At 29.6% G+C, this 21525-nt stretch overlaps 2 protein-coding genes across 2 annotated transcripts; both read right to left on the bottom strand.

Annotated features, from left to right (window-relative positions):
- Positions 1-17383: 17383 nt before the first annotated feature.
- LOC139888694 (uncharacterized) lies at positions 17384-17938 on the bottom strand. Its single transcript, XM_071871688.1, has one exon. It carries the CDS (start codon positions 17936-17938, stop codon positions 17384-17386), a length of 555 nt encoding a protein of 184 aa, XP_071727789.1.
- Positions 17939-18042: 104 nt separating this feature from the next.
- On the bottom strand, positions 18043-18688 carry LOC139888693 (uncharacterized). Its single transcript, XM_071871687.1, has 2 exons — positions 18639-18688; positions 18043-18490 (listed from the first exon to the last, which is right to left on the bottom strand). The coding sequence occupies exons 1-2, from the start codon at positions 18686-18688 to the stop codon at positions 18043-18045; spliced, it is 498 nt and encodes a 165-aa protein (XP_071727788.1).
- Positions 18689-21525: the final 2837 nt, after the last annotated feature.

Raw genomic sequence — 21525 nt, 5'->3', positions numbered from 1 at the left:
TTTTCATGTCTTGTAATTTAGACAATTACATGATATAAACCATTTTATCTATGTGATTCAATAACCATTTATTAATGTCCTTTTGCCATTTTTAATTTAACCAATTAAATCATCATTTTGCATGTCATTAATAATGTCTAATTTAACCAATTAAATTGTTATTTTGCTTGTTGTTAACTTGTGATTAACTTGTAGTAACCAAACATATAAACACAATATACAACCATGCATGCAAAACTAATGTGTTCACAATCAAGCCATTTTGGTAGACATTTGTTTAGCCGAAAACAAATGTCACCGGTTAAGGGGTTATAACACAAAGTAGGAGATTTTAAATTTCCCACTTAATCTTGCATCCAAATGCTCCTTCTTGTGTTCTTCAAGTCATCATCTTGCATCTTCATTTTTACAAAATATATCCTAATACATTTTTCTAAAAAATTAAAACACAACCTAATCTATTTTACATACCAAATATAAAATAAATTACATAACCAAAATTAATATTACATACCAAATGAATAATTAATATTACACCAAAATTAATGAATATTACAACCATATCAAATGAATAATTAATCAACCAAACAAATATCCATTCAAACATAAGGTCTTGGCAATGATTGTGAACATCAAAATATCATGAAATATTAACCAAATGGCAAGTCCAAAACCACTTTTGGAACCCCAAATAATTTGGCCATTTCATGATCCCACCCAAACCCGAACATTTTTACATTCTACTTTCATGCATGTTAATAGAATGCAAAGTTGGTGGGTTTTAAAGGCCATATATAAGAAGCATATTTCATAGACTTCGGCTCTAGATACCATTGATGGAATTTAATTGACCTCAAATGATAGGTTGTTAAAGTTGATTGGTGCATTTGGAATGTTGTTGTTATTGGCGGACATCTACAAAATTTAACAAAGTTGTTTAAGTATCAATTTTAATTTAATAATTAATACCCTTTAAATCCAATTGATATTTATTAAATTTTAGAATCCAACGGTAAACCAAATTTCGGTTAGGTGACCTTTTTCCCGTTATTTGATTAAGCTAGGTAGTCATTATATGACAATTGCAATCCTTTTGCAACTTATAAGTTATGGGATCATGCAATCCTTTTGCATGGCATATTTATTCCATCAACGCCTATTTGTTCCTCATGCTTCGGTGACCCTAAGTTCATGATTCCCAAATCAAGTCGTCCTACTTGCATAAACGTGTAAATTTAACATACAAGTGGTTAGGTGACCTTTATCCCACAAGTGTGCGAAATTTACCTCAATCATATTAGTTTGCTCATAACGGTTAGGTGACCTTTATCCCATTATGAGTTCCCTAATATTTTTAAGTGTTGCACAAAAGGATGGCGTTCAACTTGTTTACCTTGTTAATTGAAGGGATTTTAAGTTTCCTTTATTTCTAGTTTAAGAAAACTTTTATGCCATACACTAACATGCATTTAGTGTATGGTACTTATGAAAAACCATTTTCATGTCTTGTAATTTAGCCAATTACTTGATATAAACTATTTTATCTATGTGATTTAATAACCATTTATTAATGTCCTTTTGCCATTTTTAATTTAACCAATTAAATCGTCGTTTTGCATGTCATTAATAATGTCTAATTTAACCAATTAAATTGTCATTTTGCTTGTTGTTAACTTGTGATTAACTTGTAGTAACCAAACATACAAACACAATATACAACCATGCATGCAAAACTAATGTGTTCACAATCAAGCCATTTTGGTAGACATTTGTTTAGACGAAAACAAATGTCACCGGTTAAGGGGTTATAACACAAAGTAGGAGATTTTAAATCTCCCACTTAATCTTGCATACAAATGCTCTTTCTTGTGTTCTTCAAGTCATCATCTTGCATCTTCATTTTTAAAAAATATATCCTAATACATTTTTCTAAAAAATGAAAACACAACCTAATCTATTTTACATACCAAATATAAAATAAATTACATAACCAAAATTAATATTACATACCAAATGAATAATTAATATTACACCAAAATTAATGAATATTACAACCATATCAAATGAATAATTAATCAACCAAACAAATATCCATTCAAACACAAGGTCTTGGCAATGATTGTGAACATCAAAATATCATCAAATATTAACCAAATGGTAAGTCCAAAACCACTTTTGGAACCCCAAATAATTCTGCCATTTCATGATCCCACCCAAACTCGAACATTTTTACATTCTACTTTCATGCATGTTAATAGAATGCAAAGTTGGTGGGTTTTAAAGGCCATATATAAGAAGCATATTTCATAGACTTCGGCTCTGATACCATTGATGGAATTTAACAACTTTATAAACAACATGTTCTTGAAGTTAACTAGTTCATAAAACCATTCTATGATAGTTAAAACAAGCGGAAGCAAAACAATTAAGAAAACAAGTTTATGTGTCAAACCATTTTGTATGAATTCCATGTTAATATCAAGTCTTGAAGTATATGCTTACAAATAAAAGGAGAAGATAAGAAATGTACCTCCTCAATATTAATTGAGGGCTGAATTTGGACAGCAAGATGATGAAGAAGATGATGGAGAATAAAGCTTCTAACTTGAAGCCTCAAGCAAGTAATACCCCAAGCTTTTAATCACCAACACCCTCTACAATTTGGTTAGGAATTTTTGACACTTGATGAACTTGAATTAGCAAATAAAACTCTCCCTACCACCTTCCAAATTTCGGTCAGCTTGTTCATGAGAAGAATGGGAGAGTTTTTTACTTAATAACTTAAAAGCAAGAGTCAAAATTGCTTGTTATTTCAAAGTTGCATGCACTTGAGAAGTGTGTTCTTAAAATAAACAAAAGCTAGCATGGGATGTCTTCTTGAAGACCAAAAAAAACGTCCCCATGTTGTCATATATCAAGATTCCTTTTTTTTTTTTAATAAAACTTGATATATGGTGCTATGTAAATACAAAAAACTTGTATTTATTTTTGTTACTTTCACATTTTATAAACAATTATATATAAATTATCCAAATAATTTATCTCAAGTGATAATATTTTAGAAAACCAATTTTCTAAAATCCAAGTGTTGCGTATTTACTTAATGATTTAATCGTTAAGCTTAATACCTTTAAGGTGTCGGTAAGCTCGTTATTGGGTATGACCAGACTTGGATCATAACATATTAGCCACATTAATTAAATATGTCTCTCGGGCATACGAAAAACCTTCATTGTTGTGTTCAAATCACAACCAAACCACCACCATCAAGATGTATACGGCTGTAGCTGTTTTGGTAATGCAAACATTCGTGAACCTCAACAAAACCCACTTAAGAATGGGTCGAATTTTACTTCTACAAACAGCAGTCCCATTCATTTATGCTTAAATCGAAAAAAGCTGGCCACTTGTGTACGTTTACTGCTTTCTACTGCTACCACTTGTTGCTTTGTCCCTGTTGCTGTAAAGAATGATTAAATAATGATGGTGGCAAGGGAATGGAAAATGATTGTGATGGTCACGATATTATTTTTTTCGTGCTACTTGTCTATTTCTAATGGAAGACCGAAGACCCCACTTCCACTAAAAATCTCGTTTAATATTTTTGTTGTTGTTTGAAATAACACGAAACCAACCACCCCTTTATTGCTGTACAGCTACGTGTGTTTTTCCCTTTTTTTTTTAATTCTCAGTCGACAAAGAACCATACCACATAGCGAAGTGGGCTGGAATGTTATTATATTAATAGACTATTGTTGGGCTAGAGGACTGTTACAATTGGGCCGAGATCCAATCTGCATTTGGGCCATGTCCTAATTTCTGTTGTTGGGCCGTGTAAGAGTTGTGCCATTGGGTCGGATATTATGTTGGGCCAAGGGCAGATTAAAACAGAAAACGGGTTAATTAAATTTGAGTCCTAGATTAAATCAGTAAGAGAACGTATAGTGGAATGGTTTATGGTGTTTACGGGTATGCGAGAGGTCGTGGGTTCGAGTCCATGTTGTGGCATTTATTTTTGGAAGCTTATTATTGAGGTACTTATATTATTTACATTATTATTATTATTATTATTATTATTATTATTATTATTATTATTATTATTATTATTATTATTATTATTATTATTATTATTATTATTATTATATTATAATTATTATTATTATTATTATTATTATTATTATTATTATTATTATTATTATTAGTATTATTATTAAAATGATTAAGAAGATTATTTTTATTATTATTACTAACACTAGTATTAGAATTAACATTATTATTATCATTAATATTAATATTATTATCATTATTAACATAAGTATAATTATCACTATTAGTATTGTTATTATTAAAAATTATTATCGTTATTATCAGGTTTACAAAAATTATCATTTTTGCTGTCGTTAAAACTATATTATTATTATTATTATTAACATTTTTATTACTAGTAACATTATCATTTATTACTATTATTATAATTATCATTATTATCAGTATTTTTAATATTAAAATTATCATTATTAACCAAACACAATTTTTTTTATTTACCATTATTAATATTATTTTACTAAATAAATATTTTGTTTATAAAATTATATTTATAAGTAATATTACATAAGTACGTATTAATCATATTAACAATTTTGATACGAATATTCATAGATAACAAATTAGGTATTTTTAATATAGTACTAACCAAATATATATTAATATAACTATATAAATATTAATCACTTAAAATATATATACACAAATAAAATATATATAATATGTAAAATAAATTCTAATATATGAAATTGTTCAATTACAATTATGTGTGTTAATATAAATATAAATGTTATAGGTTCGTGAATCCGAGATCAACCATGCATTGTTAAGTATCGTCGTACGAATATTTTTACTACAAAATATTGTATTGTGAGTTTCATTTGCTCCCTTTTTAAATGCTTTTGCAATTATATATTTTTGGGACTGAGAATACATGCCCTGCTTTATAAATGTTTTACGAAATAGACACAAGTATTCGAAACTACATTCTATGGTTGGATTATCGAAATCGAATATCACCCTTTTAGCTTGGTAACCTAAGAATTAGGGAACAGACACCCTAATTGACGCGAATCCTAAAGGTAGATCTACGGGCACTAACTCCCCCCATACTGGAAAATGGTATGCTTTAGTACTTCGAGTTATTAATACAGATGGATTTCTGTTTTGGGGATATTCTATATGCATTATGTTAATGTCGGTTACCAGGTGTTCAATCCATATGAATGATTTTTAAACACTTGCGAGTGTATGATTATTGAATAAATAAAATCTTGTGGTCTATTAAAATTATGGAAATGATTGATTACGATAAACTAATGAACTCACCAACCTTTTGGTTGACACTTTAAAGCATGTTTACTCTCAGGTATGAAAGAAATCTTCCGCTGTACATTTGCTCATTTTAGAGATATTACTTGGAGTCATTCATGACATATTTCAAAAGACGTTGCATTCGAGTCATTGAGTTCATCAAGATTATTAATACGTCAATTATAGTTGGATGTATTACAAAATGGTATGCATGTCGTCAACTTTCGATGTAAAGAAAGTTTGTCTTTTAAAAACGAATGCAATGTTTGTAAAATGTAACATTTAGAGGTCAAATACCTCGCAATGAAATCAACTATTGTGAATCGTTTATAATGTATATGAACGGGTCCTTTCATCTTTCGCGATCTATGCACCATTATCACTTACGATTTTGCGAGGAATACCAAATCAATGAAAGGACCCGTCCTAATCCATCTGGACGAAGTCCATATCGATTATAAACGATTCACAACAGTTGATTACATCGCGAGGTACTGGACCTCTATATGATACATTTTACAAACATGGCATTCGTTTTTGAAAAGACAATCTTTCATTACATCGAAAGTTGACAACATGTATACCACTTGGTAGTATATATTACTATAATGGACTTAATAATAATCTTAATGTACTCAATGACTCGAATGCAACGTCTTTTGAAATATGTCATGAATGACTCCAAGTATCATCTTTAAAATGAGCAATTGCACAGCGGAAGACTTCTTTCATACCTGAGAGTAAACATGCTTTAAAGTGTCAACCAAAAGGTTGGTGAGTTCATTAGTTTAACATAAATAATCATTTCATAATTTTAATAGACCACAAGATTTCATATTTCTATTTCTCATAAACAAACGTCCCATGCATAGAGATAAAATATCATTCATATGGATTGAACACCTGGTAACCGACATTCACAATATGTATATAAGAATATTCCCATCATTCCGGGATCCTCCTTCCGACATGATATATATTTCGAAGTACTAAAGCATCCGGTACTTTGGATGGGGCTTGTTGGGCCCGATAGATCTATATTTAGAGTTCGCGTCAATTAGGGTGTCTGTTCCCTAATTCTTAGATTACCAGACTTAATAAAAAGGGGCATATTCGATTTCGATCATTCAACCATATAATGTAGTTTCAATTACTTGTGTCTATTTCGTAAAACATTTATAAAAATAGAGCATGTATTCTCAGTCCCAAAAATATATATTGCAAAATCATTTAAAAAGGGATTAATGAAACTCACAGTACTGTATTTTGTAGTAAAAATACATATGACGACCTTAAACAATGCAGGGTAGGCCTCAGATTCACGAACCTATATTATTTATATTTCTATTAAAATATATAATAGAGATATCATAAATTTGTTTATTAATATATATTATTCATATAATTTGTAATTATATAAGATTTTTACTAAATTCCATTTAAAACATATACTTTATTTTATATCTTAAATTATATGTTACATATATTTATTTTGTATATATATTTAAAGTGACTAAAATGGTTATATTAATAACTATACATATTTAGTATTATATTAAAAGTTCTTAATTTGTTGTATGTAAGTTTCTATATAGATAATGTTAATAAAATTTATATATAGTTATATGAAATATTAGTATAATTATAGTATGTGTAATAAGTATGTTTTATGTGTACAATATTCATTTGTTTAAAAAAAAATAGTTTTGATCTTTAATGATTTACTAATAATAATAATATTGATAGCTATAAAAGTGATACTAATACTAATATTCGTGAAATTAATGATAATTTGTATTATTTTCATGATAATATTATTAATAATATTCCTAATTATAATAATAATAATAATGATACAACTATTAGTGATAATAATAATAATATTCCTACTTGTAGTTATAATCATAATAACAATACTAAGTGATAAATAATAATTTTAATAATTATAACACTAATAATGATAATACTCCTAATAATAGTAATAGTAACTAAAATCTTAATAATAATAATAATAATCATAACAATATTTATAATCATAATATTAACAACAACAACAACAACAATAAAAATAATAATACTAATGGTATTAATAATAATAATAAGTATAATAAGAACTACCTCACAAAGATAAGCTCCAAAAAGAAAAATACAACAGCAGCAGGCCGGGTTCGAACCCGGGACCTCTCGGTTGACACAAACAGACCCACACCAGTCGACTGTATCTGTTTTACTGAATATACTCCCAACCAAAATCATTTAACCACGTATTTCACTATTCTTATTTCTTCTTCCTCCTCTAAATCAAATCGAAAATAAACCAGTTGATGAAATGTTTTAAAGATTGAAACTAGACCTTATTGACAAACAGAAACGACTCTCATTGATTGATTAAATCAATTTAAACAAAAAATATATATATATTAGCTGTAACCGAATAATAATATGACGAAGAACACAAAAATCTAATCTCAAGTTTAAGTCTGTGTTAGATAAAACTTACACCACAAAATATGTTTCAAAACACTTTAGGAAACTTTCTGTATCCTCAATTTGAATTGAAATACAAAAACTAATCCGAATTTTATTGATGAACATTCGGTTTGACTTTTATTTAAAAGTTTGACTTCCAAAATTCGCAATGAATAAGAGGATTTGGAAACTCATATTTTCCAGAAAGATTGTTTAAAGGATTACTAGCAACATTACATTTATACATTTTGAAATGTGTTATGAAATCGAATTTTTGGAAAAAAGGAAACAAGAACAGAGATGTCGTGCTTCTTTCTTAGTTCTGTTTAATTTGATTGATCTAAACAGCTACGAATTGATACAATTTTGATAGTGAGGATTGATATTTGATTAATTTAAACAATATCACAGAGTAATTCGATGGTTGTATAGAAGGGTTATGGGTCTCGTTTGATATTATAGAAAAATAAAAAAAAATTAAATAAATAAAAAAAATATTGATAGGTATCGCTAACAACTTTTGTCTGATACACTGACTAATTTTTTTGGAGATTTCAATCAAACAGACAGATTCAATAGGAATGGAAAGCGATATTAAACAGCTTTTGTATTTATCCTTGCCAAATTTTCATTTAATAAATTTTAATACTAAATCTATTAATATTAATAATAATAATAAAAATATATGAATTGTAATAATGATATAAAAAAAATGATAATTTTTACTAATAATATTTAATATCATAACTAAATTATAATCTTAATCATTCTTGTAATAATTCTTATATTTAATATCTTTTATTTTGATAATCATAATATTAAAGTTATTAAAAGTTTATAACTTTAACGATAATAATAATAATAAAAAATTTAATAATACTAATATTGATAATAGTATTAATGAAAGTAGTAATAACATTTAATAATAGTATTAGTAATAATAATAATGAGTTACATGTATCAGTTTTTATATCTACTTACTCATTATTGAAAACAATCGCATTACTAATACCGATATTAACCTAAATTTTAATATTAACAATAATAATGAAAGTAATAGTATTGATATAACAATTATATTTTAATTTGTAATTTAATATATTAGTATTACATATCACTGTTTATGTAATATTTAATAATTATTATTATAATAATCTATATTGAGTATTAAATTTTTATATATTTTAATATACGTCACAATATACATAAGATCATATATGTTTAGATTTAGATTTACATAACAACAACATTATTATCTTGCATATTATTTTACTTACATGATAATGATGTTTCAGTTATATCTTATTATTTCTATTTATTATATATACATACATTTATATATACATATATCTATTTATCTATTAAAGATTCGTGAATCGCCGAACATAGTCAAAAGGGTAATTGCATATATGAAATCAGTTCAAAATTTTTAGACTTAACATAACAGACTTTCCTTATTGTGTTAGAAACATATAAAGATTAAAGTTTAAATTTGGTCGGAAATTCCCGGGTCATCACAGTACCTACCCGTTAAAGAAATTTTATCCTGAAATTTGAGTGAGGTGGTCATGGCTAACAATAAAAATGTTTTCATGACACATATGAGTTGATAAATGAAGTTTTATCATTATTGAGTAATATGGATAAAACTATTCGATTATTCGAAGAGTACGAATGAAGCTATCACATAAGGTTGAAATAGGAAAAGTAAAGATTTGTCTTAACTTTTGACAGAGTTAGGGTTGAATTTAGAAAATAAGATGCGTCTTAACTTTTGACGTTGTCTAGGTTGAATTCCGGAATTCAAGGAATTTAAAGAAAATCTTGAAAATCTATAAGATCTTATTCTTCGGGATTTATGGAAAATAAGATCTCTATAATTAAATGTGATCATCTGTCTCGATTTCTCTGTCTGGTATTTTCACTATAAATGAACTTCTTCCATTCTATTACTCCCCACCACTTCCAATTTCTATATTTTAATTCATACTTTCAAATCATCAGTAAATATGCTTCATCCAGTTTTAATCCTTGTCCTTATCCTTACTATCGCAACAATTATTCTCTTTTTTCAACTACCACCGGAGGAATCTGTTTTCTTCTACTTTGCCCTTATGGTTATAATGTTTTTAATTCCCCCGTGTCTTTATGTTGCGATAAACATTGATATGCACGGTTTGTAATTCCTGTGTTTATGATTGGCTTTCTATTTTCCTTTATTTTTCGGAGCTCCATGCTCTTGTTTTCTCTTCCCGACTCCAAGTCAAGCGAATAATGGTCCAGAATTCGTAGATATAGAGTTTCGAATGATTATAATGTTCTAAGCAGGGTGGAACGTGATAGCACGATATGATTTTCAAATTTATCAAAATTACAGAAGATAGAACCATCAAGAATACATTTTCTTGATTTGTTCAGAAGTGAAGTAGAATGAAAGAGTTATGTAACATGGCACATGATGACGTTAAGATCTGTGAATCATCACGTTCCATTAGAAACTCAGCATGACTTACTGTAATATAATCACATTGATCAAGTGTCATTATATTATACTAACTCATGCATCAGTTCCCAACACTACTTCAAAACATTCGTATTTTAAATCCGAAAGTTTATAGAATGTAGAAACTAACAGTTTCTATATGATGTAACACTGATAGCACGAAGAGATTAATGATTTCAGATATGATTAGTTATAAAAATATCTTCAGAAATATGGAGGATATTTATAATGAAAGATATGATGATATCTTGGAATTTCTAATATCGATGGATGATGAAGAAGATTTATCCGTAAGGGTTTAGATTCGGAAGCAAGGTATTCGCTAAAGGTTTCATCAGAAACAGGATCATTTGGATTCTTTGAAGTCAAACTTATTCTTTGTGATTTGTCCACGGCTTTCTTCATAGTTTCGCATAATCTGCTTTTCGGTACTAAATTTTCTATTGAATGTTTCCAATATAATGATACACAGGAAGCACGAAGAGGTATATAATTTCGGACGACAATATTTATGAAAATATCCTCAGAAATATCGAAGATATTGATGATGATATTTTGGAATTTCTAAGTTCGATGGTTGATGGAGAAAGATTTTCCGCAAGATTTTAACATGACTTCAGAGTAAGATATTCTCTAAAGATTTCAACGGATCTATATTTATCTGGGTTCTAGGAATTTAGGGTATGTTACTTGTATTTCTCCTTGGTTTCCTTTATGGTTAGCTCAATCCGTTTTTCAGTTCCAACTTTTCTGAGCTTTTCCAACATACTAATCTTTATCATCAAACTTTCGATGATTATGGTCGTTTACGGTTATCTACAGTTGCTGCTGCTTCATTCAGCTTTTTCAACATTCAGAGTATTGATTTGTGACTGAGTGCTTTTTAGAATTTCAGAATGAGAGATCATAATTCTAAGAGATAAATGTCATATATATAACTGTTGATGTAGATATGCTGTGAGTTTTCAAAGTATTGATTGCTGATTCCACCTAATTGTTATGGCAGTTCTCGTTATAAGATGCGGATGAGTATATGATAGGGTTTCAATGAATAAATATAATGATTTATCAGAGAGATTTAAGCCAAAAAGCAACGAGGTTGCTGGTACGTCTGCTGGTAATATGGTGGAATATAAAAGAATTCTTCGGTATCAAAAGGGTAATTGTATATATCAGGATTATAGTAAGGCTACTTCGAATGAAAAGTCGAAGTTGACTTGCTGGAGCTGTGACAAAATTGGCTACTTTAAAAAAAATCGCAAAGTTATTTTTGCTAATAAATGTCAAAGGATCTGACGCGGCTACGTGTTAAACTTTTACTCAGTTGCCGAGAGTTTCTCAGGTGCATAATTATATGCATAAATCTTTTCTCCCGTAAATGAAGTGCGGTTGGTTCATCCTATCGATTGAGGTGTTTCCAAGAATCATGAAAGGTTTGAACGCAGATTGTAATCGTCGAGATACAATGAGGTTTAAGATGAGATTAAGTAGCAACTTGAAGAATTGTTTAGTTTCATATGTTATAATCAATATTTTAATTCATTTTAATTGTCCAATGTTATTAGTGCACAGTCGATAGTCCACAGTTGACAGTCCAATAATTCATATATAGTTTAATATATAATATTCGAATTAATTAATACGTGTCGTGACCCGTATACGTCTCTGACTTGATCACAACTCAAAGTATATATATTATTTGAGAATCAACCTCAACTCTGTATAGAGAACTCGATCATTACTGCATATAGAGTGTCTATGGTGATTTCAAATAATATATATAGATGCGTCGATATGATATGTCAAAACCTTGTATACGTGTCTCGATATTTAAAGTGCGTAAAATAAATACAGAAATTAAATGACGATAAATAAAATGCGTAAAGTAATAACAGAAATTAAATGACAATAATTAAATTGTGATAAAATAAATTGCGATGAATAAATTGCGATAATTAAATGGTAATACGGAATTAACAATTAGCTAGGAACAGTTAGCTAGGTTTTTGTTAGCGTGGATTCTTAATAGAATTTCATATTGTTAATTAATCTGTTTCTAATCAATTTTTATTGTGTCCATTATTTCTTCGTTATGCCACTTGATGGATTCTGATAGATCAAAATCCAAATATGTAATTGGATGAAAATGGTTATTCTGTGATGAACGGATTTGTATATCGGTGGATGTAAGTAGGATAGTAAATGAATGTTGAATCAGATTCGAAGAATGTACAGTGTAACTTATTAATGTAGAATCTAAATATTCCTCGGGTGTTACCTACCCGTTAAAATATTTTCACCATTAACAGTTTGTACAATAAAAATTTTAATTACAATCTCTATGAAAACATATATACATATATATTTTCTTCAGACGTAATCATGGATTTAATGAGTCAATGGGAAATTAAACTCATTTAGTTTTCGGTTGGAACTAGAATAAATAATCTCTAAAACTTTAGAGATTACATATTCTCCATGTCGAACGAAGATAAATGAGGTAGAACGATACGTAGAACAAAAATCATACTCAAAGTACAGATGATGATATTGAAGCATGGATTGTTGATGTACTGGTGCTGTTATTGATGGTACTGTTGGTGCTGGTGATGTTGCTGAAGCTGGTACATTTTTCATCATATTCTCCGAATTGATTATTCGAGCGCGAAGTTCGTTGACTTATTACTCCAGGATGATTGTCGGTCGGGATGAGCGGATAAATAAGGTTCAGAATTGTGGATAGAATATAATCTTGTCGAGTTACCCTGGAAATGAGACTGAAAATGGTGTCTCGAAAGGTTCACCGGTAAACGCTTCAGGTTCATTGTCAAGAGGTGAATTCGGTTGATGGAAGGGATTGCCTTCTGCGCGTTTCCATTAATTAATTCGACTACGAACCCATCAGATGAATTAATAATGGCTGATTGGTTGATTCATGCCGATGACGCTGTTTTCGGAGCTTAGGTGAACATCTATGTCGGAATAGCTGTCGGAATAACTATCGGAATAGCTATCGGAATCTGAGGGACTCGAACTGGTTGCAGGATTCATCTCGTACGATCAGATGAAGGATTTTCGATAAGGAATAGATTTTAGGATGTAGATTAGTACCCTGTAATACATAATTTACATATGCATATATAATACTAAAATTCCATAAGTTACGGAGGAATCTATGAAAGTTGTCAGGCAAAGTTATAGTAACAGATATGCTAAGATATGAAGTAGCAGATACGCTAAGATATGAATTTTTGTCTATTCACTATTCATGCAGTCAATGCAGTAAAACGTGTCTAGACTAAGAATGATAAGTAAGTGATTTTCTAAGAATGATAAGCAGGTAATTTTTGACACAAAATGATAAGCAAAACTTTTGATATGCAGACACGGTCGAAGTCCAGACTCAATAATGCATCCTAACGACTTATTAGTTAGACACACTAATGCAGACATAGTTCGCTAAGACCACCGCTCAGATACCAACTGAAAGGACCCGTCCTAATCCATCCGAACGAAGTCCATATCGATTATAAACGATTCACAACAGTTGATTACATCGCGAGGTACTGGACCTCTATATGATACATTTTACAAACATGGCATTCGTTTTTGAAAAGACAATCTTTCATTACATCGAAAGTTGACAACATGCATACCACTTCGTAGTATATATTACTATAATGGACTTAATAATAATCTTAATGTACTCAATGACTCGAATGCAACGTCTTTTGAAATATGTCATGAATGACTCCAAGTAATATCTTTAAAATGAGCAATTGCACAGCGGAAGACTTCTTTCATACCTGAGAGTAAACATGCTTTAAAGTGTCAACCAAAAGGTTGGTGAGTTCATTAGTTTAACATAAATAATCATTTCATAATTTTAATAGACCACAAGATTTCATATTTCCATTTCTCATAAACAAACGTCCCAAGCATAGAGACAAAATATCATTCATATGGATTGAACACCTGGTAACCGACATTTACAATATGTATATAAGAATATCCCCATCATTCCGGGATCCTCCTTTGGACATGATATATATTTCAAAGTACTAAAGCATCTGGTACTTTGGATGGGGCTTGTTGGGCCCGATAGATCTATCTTTAGAGTTCGCGTCAATTAGGGTGTCTGTTCCCTAATTCTTAGATTACCAGACTTAATAAAAAGGGGCATCTTCAATTTCGATCATTCAACCATATAATGTAGTTTCGATAACTTGTGTCTATTTCGTAAAACAGTTATAAAAACAGCGCATGTATAATCAGTCCCAAAAATATATATTGCAAAAGCATTTAAAAAGGGATTAATGAAACTCACAGTACTGTATTTTGTAGTAAAAATACATATGACGACCTTAAACAATGCAGGGTAGGCCTCGGATTCACGAACCTATATCATTTATATTTCTATTAAAATATATAATAGAGATATCATAAATTTGTTTATTAATATATATTATTCATATAATTTGTAATTATATAAGATTTTTACTAAATTCCATTTAAAACATATACTTTATTTTATATCTTAAATTATATGTTACATATATTTATTTTGTATATATATTTAAAGTGACTAAAATGGTTATATTAATAACTATACATATTTAGTATTATATTAAAAGTTCTTAATTTGTTGTATGTAAGTTTCTATATAGATAATGTTAATAAAATTTATATATAGTTATATGAAATATTAGTATAATTATAGTATGTATAATAAGTATGTTTTATGTGTACAATATTAATTTGTTTTACAAAAATAGTTTTGATCTTTAATGATTTACTAATAATAATAATATTGATAGCTATAAAAGTGATACTAATACTAATATTAGTGAAATTAATGATAATTTGTATTATTTTCATGATAATATTATTAATAATATTCCTAATTATAATAATAATAATAATGATACAACTATTAGTGATAATAATAATAATATTCCTACTTGTAGTTATAATCATAATAACAATACTAAGTGATAAATAATAATTTTAATAATTATAACACTAATAATGATAATACTCCTAATAATAGTAATAGTAACTAAAATCTTAATAATAAGAATAATAATAATAATCATACCAATATTTATAATCATAATATTAACAACAACAACAATAAAAATAATAATACTAATGGTATTAATAATAATAAGTATAATAAGAACTACCTCACAAAGATAAGCTCCAAAAAGAAAAATACAACAGCAGCAGCCCAGGTTCGAACCCGGGACCTCTCGGTTGACACAAACATACCCACACCAGTCGACTGTATCTGTTTTACTGAATATACACCCATCCAAAATCATTTAACCCCGTATTTCACTATTCTTATTTCTTCTTCCTCCTCTAAATCAAATCGAAAATAAACCAGTTGATGAAATGTTTTAAAGATTGAAAATAGACCTTATTGACAAACAGAAACGACTCTCATTGATTGATTAAATCAATTTAAACAAAAAATATATATATATTAGCTGTAACCGAATAATAATATGGCGAAGAACACAAAAATCTAATCTCGAGTTTAAGTCTGTGTTAGATAAAACTTACAATACAAAATATGTTTCAAAACACTCTAGGAAACTTTCTGTATCCTCAATTTGAATTGAAATACAAAAACTAATCCGAATTTTATTGATGAACATTCGATTTGACTTTTATTTAAAAGTTTGACTTCCAAAATTCGCAATGAATAAGAGGATTTGGAAACTCATATTTTCCAGAAAGATTGTTTAGAGGATTACTAGCAACATTACATTTATACATTTTGAAATGTGTTATGAAATCGAATTTTTGGAAAAAAGGAAACAAGAACAGAGATGTCGTGCTTCTTTCTTAGTTCTGTGTAATTTGATTGATCTAAACAGCTACGAATTGATACAATTTTGATAGTGAGGATTGATATTTGATTAATTTAAACAATATCACAGAGTAATTCGATGGTTATATAGAAGGGTTATGGGTCTCGTTTGATATTATAGAAAAATATAAAAAAATTAATTAAATAAATAAAAAAATATTGATAGGTATCGCTAACAACTTTTGTCTGATACACTGACTAATTTGTTTGGAGATTTCAATCAAACAGACAGATTCAATAGGAATGGAAAGCGATATTAAACAGATTTTGTATTAATCCTCACCAAATTTTCATTTAATAAATTTTAATACTAAATCTATTAATATTAATTATAATAATAAAAATATATGAATTGTAATAATGATATAAAAAAATGATAATTTTTACTAATAATATTTAATATCCTAACTAAATTATAATCTTAATCATTCTTGTAATAATTCTTATATTTAATATCTTTTATTTTGATAATCATAATATTAAAGTTATTAAAAGTTTATAACTTTAACGATAATAATAATAATAATAAATTTAATAATACTAATATTGATAATAGTATTAATGAAAGTAGTAATAACATTTAATAATAGTATTAGTAATAATAATAACGAGTTACATGTATCAATTTTTATATCTACTTACTCATTATTGAAAACAATCGCATTACTAATACCGATATTAACCTAAATTTTAATATTAACAATAATAATGAAAGTAATAGTATTGATATAACAATTATATTTTAATTTGTAATTTAATATATTAGTATTACATATCATTGTTTATGTAATATTTAATAATTATTATTATAATAATCTATATTGAGTATTAAATTTTTATATATTTTAATATACATCACAATATACATAAGATCATATATGTTTAGATTTAGATATACATAACAACAATATTATTATCTTGCATATTATTTTACTTACATGATAATGATGTTTCAGTTATATCTTATTATTTCTATTTATTATATATACATACATTTATATATACATATATCTATTTATCTATTAAAGATTCGTGAATCGCCGAACATAGTCAAAAGGGTAATTGCATATATGAAATCAGTTCAAAATTTATAGACTTAACATAACAGACTTTGCTTATCGTGTTGGAAACATATAAAGATTAAAGTTTAAATTTGGTTGGAAATTCCCGGGTCATCACAATCGACAAATGATATATTCCCAAACAAAATTTGGTACTTGCACTCCTGTAATTGTGCGTAATGCCTTTGCTTCCACCCACTTGGTGAAATAATCGATTGATACAAATAGGAACTTTACGTTTCCTGCTCCTGTAGGAAATGGTCCCACAATATCAATCTCCCATTTATAGAATGGCCATGGCGAGTTTATTGGAATCATATCATGCATTGACTTTCTATTCTGCGGCGCATGCCTTTGGAAACTTTTGCATCTTTTTACTATTTTTGCCACATCGCGATACAGGGTTGGCCAAATGTGACCCAGCCGCATAATTTTTGACGCAATAGTCTTGTAACCAGAATGTAGCGCACAAGAACCGCTATGCACTTTTTCAATGATTATCTCTGCCTCTGTTGGCACAACACAGTACATTAGTGACCCGTAGTAAGATATGCGGTACAAGATGTCATTTTCAATGGTATACATAGGTGACCTTATACGTACTAATCTTTCCTCATTTTTATCTTCTGGCAGCGTGTTATTGCACAAATTTTCAATAATTGGATTCATCCAATTTGGTTGCACTTCTTCAATGGACGCAACAATTAATCCGCCATCAATTGCTTTGTTGGGTAACTCTTCCGCCCAAACTTTATTTTGAAAATGAGAAAAAGTTAAGGCTTCAAGTTTACTTTGTGCATCGCCTTTTTGTTTTGGCTTCTTGAAACTTGTGCGAGCTCAAAGTGTTCAAACTTTTCTGCAGTCTCCTTTAGCAATTTCAAGTACTTTTGCATAGATAGCTCATGCGCATCAAAGGAGCCATTAAACTGATTTGAAACCAATTGCGAATCAACATATGCGCGTACCTTAGTGATATTCAATTTATGTGCAATGGTTAATCCAGCAAGCAACGCCTCATACTCACCTTCATTATTTGTAACATCAAAATTGAAACGCAATGCGTATGTATGTTTCTCGCCACTTGGGCTTGTTAGAACTAAACCCGCGCCTGTGTCTTCTGCGCATGATGCACCATCGGTAAATAAATCCCATGTTTCACCTTGCGCAGGCTTTAACTCTGTTCTTTCATGGATTACTTCCGATTCGCCTGTCAGCTTTGCCCTTCACAGAAGTTCATGGAAGGTAAGTTATTTCATAAGATCCCAATTCAATTGCCCATTTGGCAAGCCATCTAGATATTTCAGGCTTATTTAGAACTTGTTTAGCTGGCAAATCAGTTAAGACATGTGTAGGATGCCCCTGAAAATACCTCCGCAGTCTTCTTGAAGTTAGAAGCAATGCGTATACAAATTTTTCCATTGGCGCATAATTAATTTCACTTCCCGCGAGTGCCTTACTTTCAAAATAAATTGGTTTATGCGTTTTCTCACGTTCCCCAACCAATACTTATCCAAAAGCTTCATTCACAATTGAGATATAACGATATAGGATTTCGCCTTTTATTGGCGCAGTTAACATAGGTAATGTTGCCAATAATTGCTTCATTTCTTGAAATGCGCTGTCTGCTTCCGCAGTCCATACAAAATTCTTCTGATTCAAACATCCTTTAAAGAAAGGAAATTGTCTTTCCTCAGCCTTTGATAAAAACCTGGTCAGGGCCGCCAACTTTCCTATTAAGCTTTGCACTTCCTTTATTGTTTTTGGCGCGGTCATGCTTTCAATTGCGGCTATTTTTTTGGGATTAACTTTAATACCTTGCTCAGTAACGTAATATCCCAAAAATTTCCCTTCTTTTTCGCCAAAACTGCATTTTGATGGATTTAACTTCATGTTAATTCCTCGCAGATTTTGGAATGTTTCCGCAATGTCTAGTAACATTTGATCTTGAGCTTTGCTTTTTATTACCAAATCATCCACATACGCCTCAAGATTGCGCTCAATTTGACTTTCGAATGCGCTATCTATCAAGCGTTGATATGTAGCGTCAGCATTCTTAAGTCCAAATGGTATCTTGATATAACAATATATGCCTTTACCCGTATGAAACACAGTTTTATCTTCATCTTATTTTGCCATTGGGATTTGATGGTACCCTTTGTAAGCGACCAAAAAGCACTTAAAAGGATATTCATTTAACGATTCAACTTTCCAATCTATTTCTGGCAGCAGATAGTTGTCTTTAGGGCAAGCTTTATTGATATCTTTGAAATCAATGCACATCCGCCACGATCCATCATGCTTTTTAACGAGCACTAAGTTCGCAACCCAAGTTTGATATTTTACTTCGCGCAGAATACATGCCTTAAAAAGTTTAGTTACTTCTCCGCATAACCATTGCATGCAATCTGGAGCCATGCCTCTGCGTTTTTGAATTATTGGTTTTAGCGCAGGATTTGCTTTCAGCCTATGTTCCGCAATCTTTTGCGAAACAACGGTCATGTCTTGCTCACACCACGCAAAGACATCCATATTTTCTATAAGCAGTTTCACTAATTGATTTTTAACATATGCATCTAAATTACTACCAATTTTCATTGTTTGTTCTGGATAAGCGGGATTTATGATAACCAAATTATCCTCTGCCCCGACGCTTTCGGTTACTGCACCTTGTGTATTAACATTTGCACAAATTGGTTGTATCATTGCAGAGTTCATTATTTCAACACCCTTTCATGTTGCAAACTTTATCATTTCAAGTATAGTTGAAGGAATTATACCAAATTTTTATAGCGCAGAGCGTCCCAGCAACATGTTATTGCGTGAAGAAGATCGCATAACGTATAAATCTAGCCACGCTTGGCACATTAGCATTGCATCTGTTTCATCAACAAGCTCTATGCGGTAATTGCCCAACCGGCCATGCGGATTCTCCTTCAAATCCAGATAGCGAAACTGCAGAAGGTATTAGCTCTGCCATGACAGTTTCTGGTAGCTTGCGAAAGCATTGTTCATATATGATGTCTACGCTACTTCCCGTGTCTACTTCCCATGTCTACATGCACTTTCATAATTGTAATTCCAGTATTTGCAATTTTACAGGATACAATTTGAAAGGACCCGTTCATATACATTATAAACGATTCATAATAGTTGATTACATTGCGAGGTATTTGACCTCTATATGATACATTTTACAAACATTGCATTCGTTTTTAAAAGACAATCTTTCTTTACATCGAAAATTGACAGGCATGCATACCATTTCATAATATCCACTATCCAACTATAAATTGATTTAATAATAATCTTTGATGAACTCAATGACTCGAATGCAATGTTCTTCGAAATATGCTATGAAAGACTCCAAGTAATATCTTTAAAATGAGCAAATGCACAGCGGAAGATTTCTTTAACACCTGAGAATAAACATGCTTTAAAGTGTCAACCAAAAGGTTGGTGAGTTCATTAGTTTATCATAATCATTTATTTCCATCATTTTAATAGACCACAAGAATTTCATTTTCAGTTCTCATAAATATACGTCCCATGCATAGAGACAAAAATAATCATTCATATGGTGAACACCTGGTAACCGACATTAACTAGATATATATATAAGAATATCCCCTATCATTCCGGGATCCTCCTTCGGACATGATATAAATTTCGAAGTACTAAAGCATCCAGTACTTTGGATGGGGTTTGTTAGGCCCAATAGATCTATCTTTAGAGTTCGCGTCAATTAGGGTGTATATTCCCTAATTCTTATATTACCAGACTATATAAAAAGGGGCATATTCGATTTCGATCATTCAACCATATAATGTAGTTTTGATTACTTGTGTCTATTTCGTAAAACATTTATAAAAATTGCGCATGTATTCTCAGCCCAAAAATATAAAGAGTAAAAGGGATTCAAATGAAACTCACCATACTGTATTTCGTAGTAAAAATACATATAACGTCATTGAACAAGTGCAAGGTTGGCCTCGGATTCACGAACCTAAATTAATTATATATATTTATGTGTTGGTCAATATTTGTCTAACAAATTAGGTCAAGTCATAGTGTACCACAATCCTAATGCTCGAGACTAATATGCAAAAGTCAACAAAAGTAAATTTGACTCAAAATAATTTCCAAAAATCTATACATGATTAATATATAGTTTAAATATCGTCGTTTTATATTTTTAAATATTTTTAAAAGATTTATTAGAGTAAATAATATAATTTATTTATTAATAAATAAAATTT

Source organism: Rutidosis leptorrhynchoides, chromosome 2 (assembly GCF_046630445.1).
Source record: "Rutidosis leptorrhynchoides isolate AG116_Rl617_1_P2 chromosome 2, CSIRO_AGI_Rlap_v1, whole genome shotgun sequence".
In the NCBI taxonomy this organism is placed as follows: domain Eukaryota; kingdom Viridiplantae; phylum Streptophyta; class Magnoliopsida; order Asterales; family Asteraceae; genus Rutidosis; species Rutidosis leptorrhynchoides.
The sequence above is the reverse complement of the archived record's forward strand: the minus strand, read 5'-3'. Positions and strand labels throughout refer to the sequence as shown.